This window comes from Lithobates pipiens, unplaced genomic scaffold (assembly GCF_037356315.1).
Source record: "Lithobates pipiens isolate NorthernLeopardFrog02 unplaced genomic scaffold, aLitPip1_a1.2 Scaffold_18, whole genome shotgun sequence".
Classification (NCBI taxonomy): domain Eukaryota; kingdom Metazoa; phylum Chordata; class Amphibia; order Anura; family Ranidae; genus Lithobates; species Lithobates pipiens.
Genome location: NW_027507758.1, coordinates 556,968,475 through 556,984,683, shown reverse-complemented (window position 1 = coordinate 556,984,683; position 16,209 = coordinate 556,968,475). Strand labels below are relative to the sequence as shown.

At 42.9% G+C, this 16,209-nt stretch overlaps 1 protein-coding gene across 1 annotated transcript in view; it reads right to left on the bottom strand.

The window, feature by feature from the left end:
* LOC143988977 (aminopeptidase NAALADL1-like) overlaps positions 1–15,430 on the bottom strand; it is an 89,757-nt gene extending 74,327 nt beyond the window's left edge. The window contains exons 1-4 of the mRNA XM_077488948.1: positions 15,186–15,430; positions 12,190–12,362; positions 6,387–6,508; positions 4,430–4,549 (exon numbers count right to left, since the gene is read on the bottom strand). Of these exons, the coding sequence (XP_077345074.1) occupies positions 4,430–4,549; positions 6,387–6,508; positions 12,190–12,362; positions 15,186–15,376 (606 nt within the window). The 5' untranslated portion in view covers positions 15,377–15,430. The remainder of the gene's footprint in view (positions 1–4,429; positions 4,550–6,386; positions 6,509–12,189; positions 12,363–15,185) is intronic.
* Between the last annotated feature and the right edge of the window lie 779 nt (positions 15,431–16,209).

Here is a 16,209-nt window from a genome sequence, read left to right as displayed (position 1 = left end):
ATTTATTGGGGTCCATCATCTGCCATTTTTTATAGTCAGTCTAGTGAGGACATATATTAGTACAACAGGGATTCACTATATTTAATGATGGGCCGGTATATATAGGTATGTTGCTGCCTGGGAACCTATTATAAAGTGTGCTAATTAGCCATGATCTCTTCTATATAAAGCCATGCCGCTGGTGCACGGGACGTTCTGTGTATGACGGCGCCTTATGGATAGGAGTAACTCTGCATCCGGTTTCCGGTATTTGCACAGCCTCAGCTGATGTGGATTTGAGTAATCAGCTGAATGCTGCTTTTTGGTGCCCAGCTGACTATATAGTCAGCGTTGGTGGTGTGGTCTTGTGAGCTGCTCCTTTTCTGCTGTGTAAAGATATGAATGGTGAGTCTGCCTTTACAGGCTACTGTATTGACGGTGGTGGTTAATTGGAGCAATCTATGTTAAGTCCTTTTTCATATGACCTGTTGTAATTCTATGTTTATACTCTTTTATAGCTGGATATTGTTAGCAGAACTAATCTAGCAGGAGTGATCTGTTAATGTCCTCGCTGGCCCCATAAGCATTCCTTTTTATTTTTATTTTTTCAGGGAATTCTTTCCCAGCCCTCTGGCAATTTATTTTTTATTTTTTGTGTTTGGGGATATTCTACGTTTTCTAATATGAGTTATTTTGTATAATTTTTTTTCGGGGTCCTATATATATTATCCTCTTGGGGTTGGAACCCTGGCAGCTAATGCTATTGAGCCATTATATATTATATAGGAGAGGTTAGTATAAGGGACTCTCATATTTTTTGAATAATATATTGTTGGATGAATGAAAGTATTTTGGATTATTATATTGGTTATTGCTCTCACCTAGGGGCTGCGGTGTATTGGCATCTATTCATCCATCTTTCCTCCTTTTTTTGACATGGGCATATCAATTCTCCTTTTTTAGGTGGAGTAGGTGAAGCTATCTTGTGTAAGTCTGTATGCTAAATTAAGTATAGTTCTTTTTTCTCTTTTTTTCTGAAGACGTTTTGATTATTATGATATTTTCTTGCATGGGATATGTGTACTCCATACCTGTTTGACATGAAACTATCCTCAGCCTCTCTTTTTTTTTCTCCTCCAGGTTCTTAATATGAGGTTCTGCTGTTACAAATCACTGAGTAATCAGTTCTGAAGAAGCTATTAAGTGAAACGCGTCAACAATCTCTGTGATATTTTTTGTAACTATTGTATTGAACCTTACAATTAATTGGATGTTTTTATCATGTGTGTTTTTTATGTGTACATTTTGTTACAATAAATTTATTCTTTATTAACCTGTGTATAAAATCCCTCTCTGGTACTGCAATAATCCATCATGTTGGTTCTCTATCTATGCAAAGTTGAATAAGGATGAGGTACCCCCATAGCCTTAATGTTCTTTTCTCTATATTTGTCTCACACACTTGACACCATCTGAACAAAATAGGTTTATCTTGGTCTCATCAGACCACAGGACAAGGTTCCAGTAATCCATGTCCTTAGTCTGCTTGTCTTCAGCAAACTGTTTGTGGGCTTTCTTGTGCATCATCTTTAGAAGAGGCTTCCTTCTGGGAAAACAGCCATGCAGACCAATTTGATGCAGTGTGCGGTGTATGGTCTGAGCACTGACACGCTGACCCCCCACCACTTCAACCTCTGCAGCAATGCCGGCAGCACCCATACATTTATTTCCCAAAGGCAACCTCTGGATATGACGCTGAGCATGTGCATTTAAATTCTTTGCTCAACCATGGTGAGGCCTGTTCTGACCTGTCCTGCTAAACTGTTGTATGGTCTTGGCCTCCATGCTGCAGCTCAGTTTCAGGGTCTTGGCAATCTTCTTATAGCCTAGGCCATCTTTATGTTGAGCAACAATTCTTTTTCAGATCCTCAGAGAGTTCTTTGCCATGAGGTGCCCTGTTGAACTTCCAGTGACCAGTATGAGATAGTGAGAGCGATAACACCAAATTTAACACACCTGCTCCCCATTCACACCTGAGACCTTGTCAAAATAACAAATCACATGACACCGGATAGGGAAAATGGCTAATTGGGCCAAATTTGGACATTTTCACTTAGGGGTGTAATAACTTTTGTTGCCAGCGATTTTAGACAATTATGGCTGTGTTTTGTGTTATTTTGAGGGGATAGCAAATTTACACTGTTCTACAAGCTGTACACTCACCAGTTTACAGCAAAGTGTAATTTCTTCAGTGTTGTCACATGAAAAGATATAATAAATTATTTACAAAAATGTTGTGAGGGGTGTACGCACTTTTGTGAGATACTGTATGTCAAGATTCTCTTTATATCTGTAGCCCCAATGAGGCAAATTCCTTTCAACTTCTCTCCTGGTGACCACAGAGATAAAAAACTTTCTATGTCCCCAGTGAAGATTTGCTCCTCATTTCCTGCATCTGTGACCACACAGCAAGTGAAGAAGAATCTTCTTAATGAGAGCACAGACAGCAACAGAAAACTGAAAAAGCAAACAAAAAAAGGTTTGGTTGGACAACAATGGTTTACAGTGGAATCCAGGGCAGCTGTGAGCACATCACCTGGGACTAGGGCTGGACTTACCATTGGGCTTGACTGGGCTCAAGCCCATGGGCCCGGCCCAATAGGGGGCCCTGCAGGCCCCCTGAGATACACAGCCGAGTGTACTCGGTGTAATCGGCTTTGCTCCACTCACAGTCAAGCCCAGTCCTGCCCTATGATGGGCATAACACAGGGACTGAGCGTGACGGTGAGCCGAGTCGAGTAGACTCAGCTACTCTCGGCTCCGCTCGGGTCTGCGAGAGGACCCGAGAGCCGCTGAGAGGACCCGAGATCTGCCGAGATACACGGGACTCTGTATCTCGGAGGCACCATTTTTAAACTTCAAGACTGCAATAACAAGGCTGCAAATGACAAGGCTACACTGACAAGGCTGCAAATGACACTGACAAGGCTGCAGATGGATGGACAAGGCTGCAGATGGACACTGATAAGGCTGCTTTGATGGGCATTTAAATGTAAGTTTTTTCCTTAACCACTTTCAGACCGGACCATTTTGCAGGTCAATGACAGACCACTTTTTGCGATTCGGCACTGCATCGCTTTAACTGACAATTGCGCGGTCGTGCGAAGTGGCTACCAAACAAAATTGATGTCCTTTTTTCCCACAAATAGAGCTTTCTTTTGGTGGTATTTGATCACCCCTGCGGTTTTTATTTTTTGCGCTATAAACAAAAAAAGAGCAACAATTTTGAAAAAAATTCATTATTTTTTACTTTTTGCTATAATAAATATTGCCAAAAATATATAAAAAAACATTTTTTTTCCTCAGTTTAGGCCGATACGTATTCTTCTACATATTTTTGGTTAAAAAAAATTGCAATAAGCAATTATTGATTGGTTTGCGCAAAAATTATAGCGTTTACAAAATAGGGCATAGTTTTATGGCATTTTTATTAATAATTTTTTTTTTTACTAGCAATGGCGGCGATCAGCGATTTTTATTGTGACTGAGACATTATGACAGACACATCGGACATTTTTGACACATTTTTGGGACCATTGTCATTTATACAGCAATCACTGCTATACAAATGCACTGATTCCTGTGTAAATGACACTGGCAGTGAAGGGGTTAACCAGGGGGTGGCAGTGTAGGGGTTAAGTGTGTCCTAGGGGCATGTTACTAACTGTGGGGGGCTGGGCTGTGTGCTAGTGAACACTGATCTTTGCTCCAATCACAGGAAGCAGAGATCAGCGTCACTTGTTGTTAGGCAGAACGGGGAGATGCTGTTTACAACGGCATCTCCCCGTTCTCCTTCCCCGTGAGACGATCGCGGGTATCACCGCGGCGATCGAGTCCACGGGATCCACGACCGGACTCATGTAGGGGGTCACCAACCCCTACACGCACGTGCGCGCGCGCCGGCAGCTGCACGCATGCGATGGCAGGGTGGAAAATTCAACTGGATGTACCTGTACGCCAGTTTGCCTGCCCGTGCTATTCTGCCGACGTACACCGTCGTGCGCCGGTCGGGAACTGGTTAAACTTTCCTCCTAAAAGTTTTTTTCCTTAAAATTCCCTCCTAAACTTGGGGTGCGTGTTATATGCTGGCACATGTTATACGTCAATAAATACAGTAATGTATAGAAGGTAGGGCCCAAAAGTGACTCAAGCCCAGGGGCCCCCACCACCCTAAGTCCTGCCCTGCCTGGGACTACAGTGGAACCAACCCCAATTTTTAGATCTCTTGGTGAAACGTTCAAAAAATGGACTATCCCTAGCCTGCCTCCCTAATGCTCAGGATTTGCTATCAAAATAAACATACAGTACCTGTGCACATTTCTTACATTCACATAGGTGTACTCTTTTTTTTTGTATTGTAAATGATAATTTCATTTAGGAAATACCCCACCTTGTTCACTCTTCCTGTTCCTCCATAGCGCACAATAGCAATGGTGCCAGTCAGGTTTATACGGTTAGCCAGGTACTGGTAATCACTTACTTTCCCTTCATTGGCAAAAACCAATTTCCCCTATAGAAGAGACGGAATAAAGTATACACTGTGATATAATGATGCAGATAAATAAAAACATAGGAGCTATACGGTATCTGATTTCCTATTTTCTAAACTGCAAGTAAAAATTGTCTAAATCTTATTGGTTAGTTTGGCATAAGTGTGGTTATCCTCATAGAGAGCATCCTACCCAGTGAAGTCCAGGGTTGCTCCAGTAACACAAATGAGCAGCTGGAAGGATTCCAGGCTGAATAACACAGGATGGGCACCCCATGAAAACAGCAGTACTCTGATAGCAATTGGTGCACAGTAGCTGGGTCCTTTGAAAATGCTGCACACCCATGCTGAGAGTGGAGAGCCTCCTACCTGGCTGCAGATCTCTGGCCCAGCTACATCTGCCTTATCAGGTGCGCCATTCTGAGCTGATGAAGAAAGGGAAGCAGAGGAATTTATACTTCCTGGGTGCAAAAATGGAGTCAAAGTGGCCTGTGCCTGCATCTGAGCATGGTGAGTACATGGGCACTCTGCTACAGTATTACCTGCACTTTCCTGTTACAGCAGGTATGCAGTGTGTCTGAATAAGAAGGTGTAGTACAATAAGAAGCAGAGCTAGACCCAATGCACTCAATAATCAGTACTCATTAATAGATCTGGTTGGATACAGCACCTCCCTGCAATAGAAGTCTGTCACAGGATTGTGCTCACTTTTGCTGTCCTGTGACTCAGAGTCAGCTGATATGGCAGAGCTGCTCCAGGCTCTGGAAGGATTCTGACAATATTGTCTAAATACACCCAGCTACCTGATTGACAGCTGGCTTCACCTCTTAGCCCTTGTACACACGGTCGGATAATCTGTCGGATTGCGTCTTATCGGACCGTGTCGTCGGATAATCCGACTGTGTGTGGTATGCATCGGACTGATTCCATCCGAATCTCCGTCCGACCCAATTTTCCAACATGTTGGAAATATTTCCCGACCAACTGGGCCGGACAGACCTAATCCGATCATGTGTAGAGCATTTTGATCGGACCAAGTGCCACGCATGCTCAGATGAAATTCCTACATCAAAGCTATTGGCTACTAGCCTGAACGTAGTCCTATCGTAACGAAATTATGTCATCACGTTCTGAAAGATCGGATTTTTCGCCAACTTGGCCCGACCGTGTGTATGCAACAGTTTCGGACAAGATCCGACGGACAAAATCCAACAGGCAAAATCCGATGGATTTGGTTGTGGAAATCTCCGACCGTGTGTACAGGGGCTTAGTGAAGCTCCTCTGAGAACCAGAGCCAGGTGTGCCCTTCCAGAGTCAGATGATATGGCAGAGCTGCTCCAGGCTCTGGAAGGATTCTGACAATATTGTCTAAATACACCCAGCTACCTGATTAACAGCTGGCTTCACCTCTCAGTGAAGCTCCTCTGAGAACCAGAGCCAGTTGTGCCCTCCTCCTCCCCTGCCCGGTGCTCCAGTGAGTGCTTGAGGAGCAGAGCGTAGAGCAGGGATATGCAATTAGCGGACCTCCAGCTGTTGCAGAACTACAAGTCCCATGAGGCATAGAAAGACTCTGACAGCCATAAGCATGACACCCAGAGGCAGAGGCATGATGGGACTTGTAGTTTTGCAACAGCTGGAGGTCTGCTAATTGCATATCCCTGGCGTAGAGCAATGAATTACAGTCACTGCTCTCCTCTCCCAGCAGACAGAGAGCTGAGTGATCAGCAGCCATGTGATTGCTCAGTTCTCGGTCTTAGAGCCAACTTGGAACAGCTGCAGCATAGGTGCTAGATCTATAGTCTCGCCTAGGGTTTTATACATTCTATTCATAGCATTGCTCGATACAAAATCTCATTACCTTGACAGATCCATTGGGAGCATAGGCAAGAAACGGCCGAAGAATGGTTGGATCCTTCTGGTCTTCTGTGAGCTGATCCTCTGTATGATTGGCAGTAAACTGGTTGTTACCATCCGGGGTCACTGTGAACAACACGGCAGGGTTTAATTTAGAAGTTGAGGCTCTAAATCTTTCTAATCCCAGAGAGAGGTAGAAAATAATTTGTGGAACTCTCCAGCATCATCCAAAAATGGAGGTAAATGTTTTTGGGTTCAGTGATCCCTAAAGTTTACCTGTGGGCACTTGAATACATGTAAACCATTTCTGAGATTACCTGTGCCTGCACATGCACCTAGGTACAGCTGAACTTTGGGCGCAAAAACTCTCATTTAAGTGTATTACTTAGTCACAAAGGATATAATTCCATTTTGCGTGACTTGGTAAACCCATTTTTCACCTTGTAAAAGTAGCAGTGACATAATCACTGTGCTGTACATTTTTTACATTTTTAGCGGGGCTGCAACATTGCGGCAGACAGATCGGACACTTTTGACACATTTTTGGGACCACTGACATTTATACAGCGATCAGTGCTATAAAAATGCTTTACTGTGTAAATGTCACTGGTAGGGAAGGGGATAACACTAGGGGGCGATCAAGGGGTTAAATGTGTTCCCTGGGAGGTGTTTCTAACTGTGGGGGGAGGGGACTGACTGGAGGAGGAGAGAGATTGCTGTGCCTAATTACTAGGAACAGCAGATCTATCTCTCCTCCCCGGTCAGATTGGGGATCTGTTTGTTTACATTGACAGATGCCTGTGCAATCGCGGGTGGCCGACAGACACCGCGGCTGCTGGGGATGTGTATTGACTGCGGCATTGTGCCACGGGCGTGCGCGAGCACCCCCTATTGCTCTTAAAGCGGCTGATGTACACTTACGGCAATTCGCCCAGGAGAGCCAAACTACCACAGTATAATGACGGCAGTTGGTCCTTAAGTGTTTAACCACTTGGGTACCGCGCTATTGCCGAATGACGGCATTAGCGCGGACCTAGATTGCCGGGACTACGTCTATTGACGTCGTCCCGGTTACGAGCGGCCTGCGCGCCCCCTGAGGGGCGCGCGCGGCGCGCTCTGTGATCGGCGAGTCCGTGAGACTCGCCTGATCACCGATCCGTGTAAGGGGTCGATCCCGACCCCTTATCACGTGATCAGCTGTCAGCCAATGACAGCTGATCATGTGATAAAACGGAGCCGGTAATCGGCTAGTATTCCTCCTCGCGCTGACAGCGCGAGGAGAAAAAAAAAAAGCCGATCGCCGGCGGCCGTGTTCGGGACATCAGTCCCGATCACGGCCAGCATATCCAGCGGACACCTGCCCCCTGCCAGTGCCCACCTGCCACCCGCAGTGCCATCCTGAAATAAAGTAAGTGCCCCCCTGTCAGTGCCACCCAGCAGTGCTCATAGTGCCCACAGTGCCACCCAGCAGTGCCCACAGTGCCACCCAGCAGTGCCCACAGTGCCACCCACAGTGCCACCCACAGTGCCACCCAAAATCTGCCTCAAAGGTGCTGCACCCCAGTGCCGCCCATCAGTGCCCAGCAGTGCCGCCCATCAGTGCCCAGCAGTGCCGCCCATCAGTGCCCAGCAGTGCCACCTATCAGAGCCACCTATCAGTGCCACCTATCAGTGCCCATCAGTCCCATCTATCTGTGGTACCTATCAGTGCCCATCCGTGCCACCCATCCGTGCCACTTATCCGTGCCACCCATCCGTGCCATCTTATCTGTGCCCATCTTTGCCCATCAGTGCCGCCTTATCTGTGCCCATCGGTGCCGCCTTATCTGTGCCTATTAGTGCCGCCTTAACTATGCCTATCAGTGCCCACCAGTGCAGCCTATCAGTGCCCACCAATGCAGCCCATCAGTGCCCACCAATGCAGCCCATCAGTGCCCACCAATGCAGCCTATCAGTGCCGCCTAATCAGCGCACTTCAATGAAGGAGAAAAATGACCCGTTTGCAAAATTTTATAACAAACTATTAAAACATGATTTTTTATTTATTTTTTTTTGCATCTTTTTTTGTTTGTTTAGCAAAAAATAAAACTCCCAGCTGTAACTAAATACCACCAAAAGAAAGCTCTATTTGTGGGAAAAAAATGATAAAAATTTCATTTGGGTACAGTGTTGTATGACCGCGCAATTGTCACTCAAAGTGCATCAGCGCTGAAAGCTGAAAATTGGTCTGGGACTGAGGGGGGTTTAAGTGCCCAGTAAGCAAGTGGTTAAGCATTGTGTATTGTAGTACCCTCTCTCTGACACAAGATGTCCTCAGTCTTCTAGGTGGTATGATGCCCAGCATCATTCTACACAGAAGACTGAGGACATACTATAAGTGCAGGCCATCTGGGCCATGCCCCCATGGCATTCTGTCATAGTTCATTCTCCACACATCCCTTCAATCACAATGCTTTGAGTGGAGATCTCTGCATCGAGGAAGAAAACCCTGCACATCATGAAACAGGCCTGAATTCATTCCATAAAGGTATATGTAACATAAAGCCTCTGGGGAAGGAGAAGCCTGGAGTTAAACATCAAGAATGTTCTGCGTCATACCAGATGAAATTAAAATCAGGCTTACAGTGAGAGAGTTTTGAAGCCACTTAGGCAGTACAAAGAGTTTTTATAAGAGGTGTGATCAAGTGTGTCCAGAGTGAAGCAAAGGCATAGCAAAGATATAGTGATAGCTCTGACAGAGCCAAGGGCTGGCTACACAGAGTTAAATGTATTATAACTTTTAATCAGAGCGCTTCCTAATAGGCCACTGAAAGTTGCCATTACACAGGTGCAGTGGCTGCAAGCCACGTCATTCCTGTTCATATAATCACTGACAGCAGATACAGGGGTTACACTGACACAAACTATAAATGTTCAATGATTGATCACTGGGACCTACTGATCTGTTCCATCATTTACAGAAGAGCTCTGTGTTGGTAAACAACACAGAGCTCTGTACACTGACAGGAAATCTTACTGTTTTTTTTATTCCCTACAAAGCAGGGAAAAGAACAAGATCACTTAGTAAATGCACCACATATTACACATTGTTAGGCACACAGTTAACCCCTTGATCTCCCCTAGATGTTAAAGAGGAGTTTCCATTTGAAAAAAAAATTAAAGGTCAGCAGCTACAAATACTGCAGCTGCTGACTTTTAATAATCAGACATTTACCTGTCCCAGGGTCCAGCAATGCGGGGGGGGGGGGGGGGGGTCGAAGCTCCACTTGTCCCCCCCTCCGCTTGGCGGCGCCGGCATTGCAACTTTGGGCACCTGGCTGTGGCTTCACAGCCGGGCACCCACTGTGCATGCACGAGCAGCACCGCGATTGGCCTTGCAGTCATCTGGGACCTGTCACGTGTCCCAGATGGCTGACAGGAGGGTGGGGGCAGAGCTGAGCCCTTCCTGCGCCGAGGGGAAGTGATGTCACCAGCTCAGGCACTGAAGGAGGCAGACTACAAGGGACGCCGTAGCAACAGCCATTTAGAGGGAAGTTAAAAAAAAAATCCAAATTTTTTTTTGTGTGTGCAGCACCACTTTAACCCCTTCCCAGCCAGTGTCATTAGTACAGTGACAGCATATAGCATTATCACTGATGTTATTGGCAGTTAGTGTACCCCCAGCCAGTGTCAGTTAGTATCAGATTTACCGCCACACTATCACAGTCACACTATAATACACTGGCATTACTAGTATAAAAATATAACTAAATAAAAGTAAATAAAAATTCCAGCATATATATCAAATTGTAGACGCTATAACTGTCACGCAAACCAAATAATATACATGTATTGGGATTTTTTTTTACCGTGTAGCAGACGTGTAGCAGAATACAATTTGACCTAAATTCATGAAGAAAATGTGATTGTTTTACAATTTTTATTGGATGTGTTTTATAGCAGAAAGTAAAAAATATTGTTTTCTTTTCAAAATGTTTGGACTTTTTTGTTTATATAATAAAAATAAAACATCCAGTGGTGATTCTATACCACCAAAAGAAAGCTCTATTTGTGTGCAAAAAATAATATAAATAAAATTTGCGTACAGCGTTGGATAACCGCGCAATTGTCAGTTAAAGTAGCGCAGTGCCGAAAAGCAAAAAATTACCTGGTCATGAAGAGGGTAAAACCTTTCAGAGGGTAAGTCTGTGAAAAAGGTGTGCATGCTTTATTTTCTATACTTCAGGCCATATCTTACAATATATAAAAAGTAAGAAAGACAAAACATCAATGCATAGGTTAACTGAAAATAGGCAGATTTGTGCTAAAAAGACAAATGACTGTTTTCTGCATTTGAATGCATGAAGGAAATGCTGTGTGCCTGGCCGTGTAGCAGTAGTGAATCCTAATTTCTGCAACCCCTACGAGCGGTGTGTGTGCTACACATAAGTACCCAAATTTGACTTGATATCAGCATCCTGTCCTTCCTTGCATTGCAGCATTTAAGCTCTAAGAATCAATCAGGTTTACTTACAAAGCATACATGGGCTGACAAGGAGTAGGACAACAGAAAGAGAGAGGAGAGATGACCTCATTAGTCTTCTGCTGCTGTTGACCTGGCTGTAATGTATAACTGAGAAAAGTCAGGTCTCTGGTCTCACTATGCTGTCTGTTAGTGGAGAATATTTTTCAGGACTGGCTGGACAGAAATACAAATCTTTGGCAAATCTTTGGCTGGTAATATACTCCCTATGTACATGTTTCAACTTTGTGTCAAACTGTGTCAAACTGGTGTAGACATGTGCAGTTTGTTATGTTCTGAATTGAAATTCTAATGTATCCGAATTTCCAAATCACAAAAGTAACGCATTTAAATTAATCCAAAATAACGAAAAAAGAAATTGGACAAAATTCGAATTGGAGTCAATTGAAATAGTTTTCGAAATAGAATTCAAAGTTTTCAAATTCAAATTTCAAAAGTTTTTGAATTTGAATAGTTTTTCAATTTGTTTTCTAATTTCTAAAGAGAATAAAATAGAATAGAAAATAAAAAATAGAATAGGATAGAAAATAATATAACAAAACATAAAAAAATATAATATTATAGAGTAAAACAGAATGAAATGGAATAGAACATAAAGAACAGAATAGAAACAAAAATAATTGAATGGAATAGAATAAAATAAGGATATAACCATCTTCTGAAATTCCAATTTCAAGTAGAATAAATTTGAAAACATAACAAAAGAATAGAATAGAAAAGAATGAAATAGAAAAAAAAGAATAGAATAAAAAAAATAGACTAGAATGGAAAGAATATGACCATTTCCCGAAATTCTAATAGAATCAAACAGAAAACAATAGAATAGAAAGTATATAACAATATAACTGTTTTATGAAATTCAAATTTCAAACAGAATACGTTTTAATAGAATAGAAAAGAATATAATATAATAGAAAAGTAAAGAATATAATATAAAATAAAGGAATAGACTAAAAAAACAATAGAATAGAATGGAATAGAAAGAATATAACCATCATCCAAAATTTGAATTTCAAATAGAATTCGAACAATTTCGAATTCGGAAATTCAAGTCAATTGGAATTCAGAAAATTTGAATTGTTTCGAATTTGGAAAATTCTGATCAATTTGAATATGAATAAATGAAACAAATTCCAAAAACAAATTTAACTAAACAAATTTATGTAAATAATGTATTTAAATAAATAAAACAAAACGTTTTCCTTCTGCACATGTCTAGCCTGGAGTGCAGCTTCAGCTGTAGCAAATGTTGATGCCCACAGTTTACCCATGCTTATCCACTTACAAACTTTGACGGTGTTTGGATTCGCTTCATCTGGAAAAGAGAGAAACACATCATATCGCTCTTCTTTTGCCTCATCCAGGCCAGAATTAGGGTCCTTCCAGCGGGACAGCATCAACTTCACCAACTCCTCATCTGCTGCACTTGTAGCTACATGTGGCTTCTCGGAGAGAATTCTGTAAAGACAGGTATAGAGCGAAACTGAAGATTTCAACTGCCGTACAGGAAGATCTATGTATCAGTCACTAATATGCGATCGTAAGACACTTCGATAGGGAGAGCTGCCGTTACAAAAATGATACCAACCTATCAAAATAACTTTTCTTGTGAATTAAGGTCATTTTGGTTGTCTTAATATAGTTGAAGGGACCCTGTCAGCTGCCCTATAAAAAAAAAACAACTACGTCCCTGCAATTAAAGGGCTAGCATACTCACCTATGTGGCTGTCAGCATGTAGGCAGGGTCTAACCAGTGTATTTGACTGTTCACATAAATGAGCCACTTTACAGCAATGGTATCCCATATGCTACAGGTCATACACTTCGCCATGTAGAAGAAAGTAAATCCAAAAACCAGCAAAGTGGACTACAAGTCCCAGCTTCCAATGGCAGTAATATCAATGTGATTTGCTCCAATAAGAATCCTAATCCAATGAGAAGGATGATAAGGAAATATGACAGGAGGATCCTGCAGCTTCCAAAAGAGATCTGGGATGATCCAAAGCAGCTTAACCAACAAGAAAATAGGAGTGGGTGATCCTCGTTAGCATAACAGTAATAATTTATTAAAAGAAAATAATAGCACACTCACAGTTAAAGTTCTTGGGAATCACCATAGGTGGTAAGAATCATCAAGGTGGAGACAAAGCAAGGCTGTATACAGGAAACGGCAACGCCAGATCCCCTGGCCGGCATCACAGAGACCCGCTCTGACAGCTGTCAAAAAGCCGCAAATAGACAGCATCCAGTGCCGCTGCCTAATGACACATAGTGGCCACTACATGCTGGCGGAAAGAGAAGGGCAGTAACGTGTTTCGAAGGACAGCCCTTCTTTCTCAAACCCAGCTGCCAGCAGGAGACTGTTCTAGGAAGCTGACAGAAGGAATGCAAAGCATTCTCTGAATGGCACCCCTGCTGAGCTGCCGACCTTCCTTGATCACAGTGTAGCAGGCCAGCCGCTCAAAAAGTGGAAATCACTGGAGTAGTGGTATCTACTAGAGTGATTTCCAGCATCCAGGTGCATTGTCCAGGTATGGTATATTAACTGTGAATCAAGAAAAAGGATGTTTGCCGCTCAGGCTGTAAAGGAATGCTGATCCCGTACCCACTGCTGTGAGTGCTGGCTGGGGAAGGTGCTTGTCTGTGCTCCAAGCATAGTGTAAGCAGAGTGTCCCAGAGGCCGCACATCAAGAAAGACTCGCGATGGTAGAATGATGGCCAGTCTCAGCCTGGACCTCCGCCAGCCCACACTCCTAATGTGTTTTGCTCCGCCCAGATGAACAAGCTTTGGGGGCATCGCAAAATACGTTGGAGGCATAGTCTGCAGGGGGGGTCCAGGCTGAGACTGCCATTCATTCTACCATAGCGGGTCTGTCTTGATGTCCTCAGGGACACTCTGCTTGCCTACACTATGATATGTACAGTGAGGGGAAAAATATTTGATCCCCTGCTGATTTTGTACATTTGCCCACTGACAAAGAAGTGATCAGTCTATAATTTTAATGGTAGGATTATTTTAACAGTGAGAGACAGAATAACAACAAGAAAAAAATCCAGAAAAACACAAAAAAATGTGTAAAATAAGTATTTGATCCCCTATCAATCAGCAAGATTTCTGCCTTTCAGCAATCTTCTATACAGGTAATGAGCTGAGCTTAGGAGCACCCTCTTAAAAGGAGCTCAGCTTGTTACCTGTATAAAAGACACCTGTCCACAAAAGCAATAAATCAATCAGATTCCAATCTCTCCACCATGGCCAAGACCAAAGAGCTGTCCAAGAATGTCAGAGACAAGATTGTAGAATATACCCTGTCTAAGATTTATTCTTTAGTGTTTTAACACACTGTAAAGTTGAGTATGAATTCAAACAGATATTTAGTGCACGTTCACATTGGGCCGATTTGGCATGCGATTTGACATGGCTATCGCTATCGCTGGCAATGGCACCGTCCAAATTGGGGCGGCGCCGCACCAATTCCCAATAGTAGCTCCTGTACTACTTTTGGCGACTTCGAAGGGTAATTTGAATAGACATCTGTGCATGAACCCGCACAGATGTCTGTCAAATCACCCCTGAAGTCAGACTTTGAAATTTGAATTTCGAACTTTGACTTTGTGCGTGTTCAGCTGAACTTGCACGATTTCTAACCCGCATCAGTGTGAACCTGGGCTTAGATAGTAAATTAGTTAAGATTCATCAATGAATAGATTGAGTGAACATTCAATTCAATTAATCAGTCATGTGAAAAGCAAATTCCTGTTTACATTGGACACCCAATCATGAGCATATAAAAAAGTAAACATGAATTAGCTTGTCATATAATTGGATAATTGAAGTAATTATGCATTCAATATATTCAATATAAGTGAAGATTCTCAACTCTATCTTGCAAATCAGCCTTGTAATATCAGATTATAAGCATCACTTTATCACAAGTACCTGAAAGCATCAATAGTGCTCTCGAATAGATTTTGGAGAATGTTTAAAAACTTCTTCTACTCTTTTTGTTTATCTTCACAGAAAATGGAGACGGTTTACCAAATGTGTGCCCCTGGCAAATGTTGGCCAGATCTGGAACGTTACAGAGGACAGGTACTGCAGCAAAATTGACAGTTGGCAGCTTTTCCATCACTCAACTCACCACCCTTCTAAAAATAATAATTTCGGAATAAAACAAGAGCCAGACTATTGCTGATGATAATGTTTTTCTGCTCGAGATCACAGTCTACGTTGCCCTTCCACAAATCCAAGCCTAAATATAAGAACAGAGCAAGTCTCACCTCAGGTTATCTTCTATCCTTTTGTTATCAACTTCTTCCATGAACTGGTTAATAAACTTTTCATCAAGATCTTGAGCAAGGTCCGTCACCCATTCTGGCTTCCCAGGAATGCCAAAATAGCCAATCAGAAGACCAATGGCCAGGATGATTGCAGCCCCTAGAACACTACCCACCACCTTTATGCAGTTCATGTTCCCTTACAACCTGGTGCTTGGCAGAGACTGAACCTGGCTGGGATGTCTTTTTATAACTGCCCTGCAAGCGGGAGTCCTCAGCCTAGATCATAAGAGAGATAAGAGTGCCTTTTTCCTTAACCTAGAACTTATTGCAGTTTGGTTAAAAATTATCAAAATAATCATACGGTGTCTTTGCTGATAGGATGCCCTTTGCACATTGGCAGTGGAATTATATATAACACATTTATTCTAGGGGCAATTATTTTTATTATATGGTGGTTCATAAACTGTAAGTTAAATGTTCACTAGATGCTCAATATGCTTTTCTTTAAAGAGACCCTGTAGCCACATCATTATTTCAACGAAAAAAAAAAATTCCCATTGGATTATACAGTCATGTGAAAAATAAGTTCATTCAGTGGAAATTGTTGACTTTGGCCCTTGGCCTCAAAGTTGGTGTCACCTGTAGCAGAAATGACTTTGTAGATGTGGTGTAAAAAGACCCATCAGTCACTGACTAGTGATTAGTGACACTAGTAGGTGGTTAACACTTCCTCCATGTTCCCCTCCTCGTTGGGCACCGGTGTGGGTTTTTCTGGGCCACGCTAGGCACCTTGAAAAGGGTCACCGCCTTACACATGGGGTACCTTTGCTTGAACGGACAGCTGAACACTAGTTAACTCTCTCAATGTTAATTTATACCACCTGGTCACTAATGCAATTAGGAGGGACATGCAGAGCCAATGCCCTTTCCCCCTGCCTAGCATATCTTCACTAGCTCACTCCGAGTAACAGAATGGGACCCCGCTGTGTGCCTAGCGCTGACTCCATGCACGCACTTCACTTAA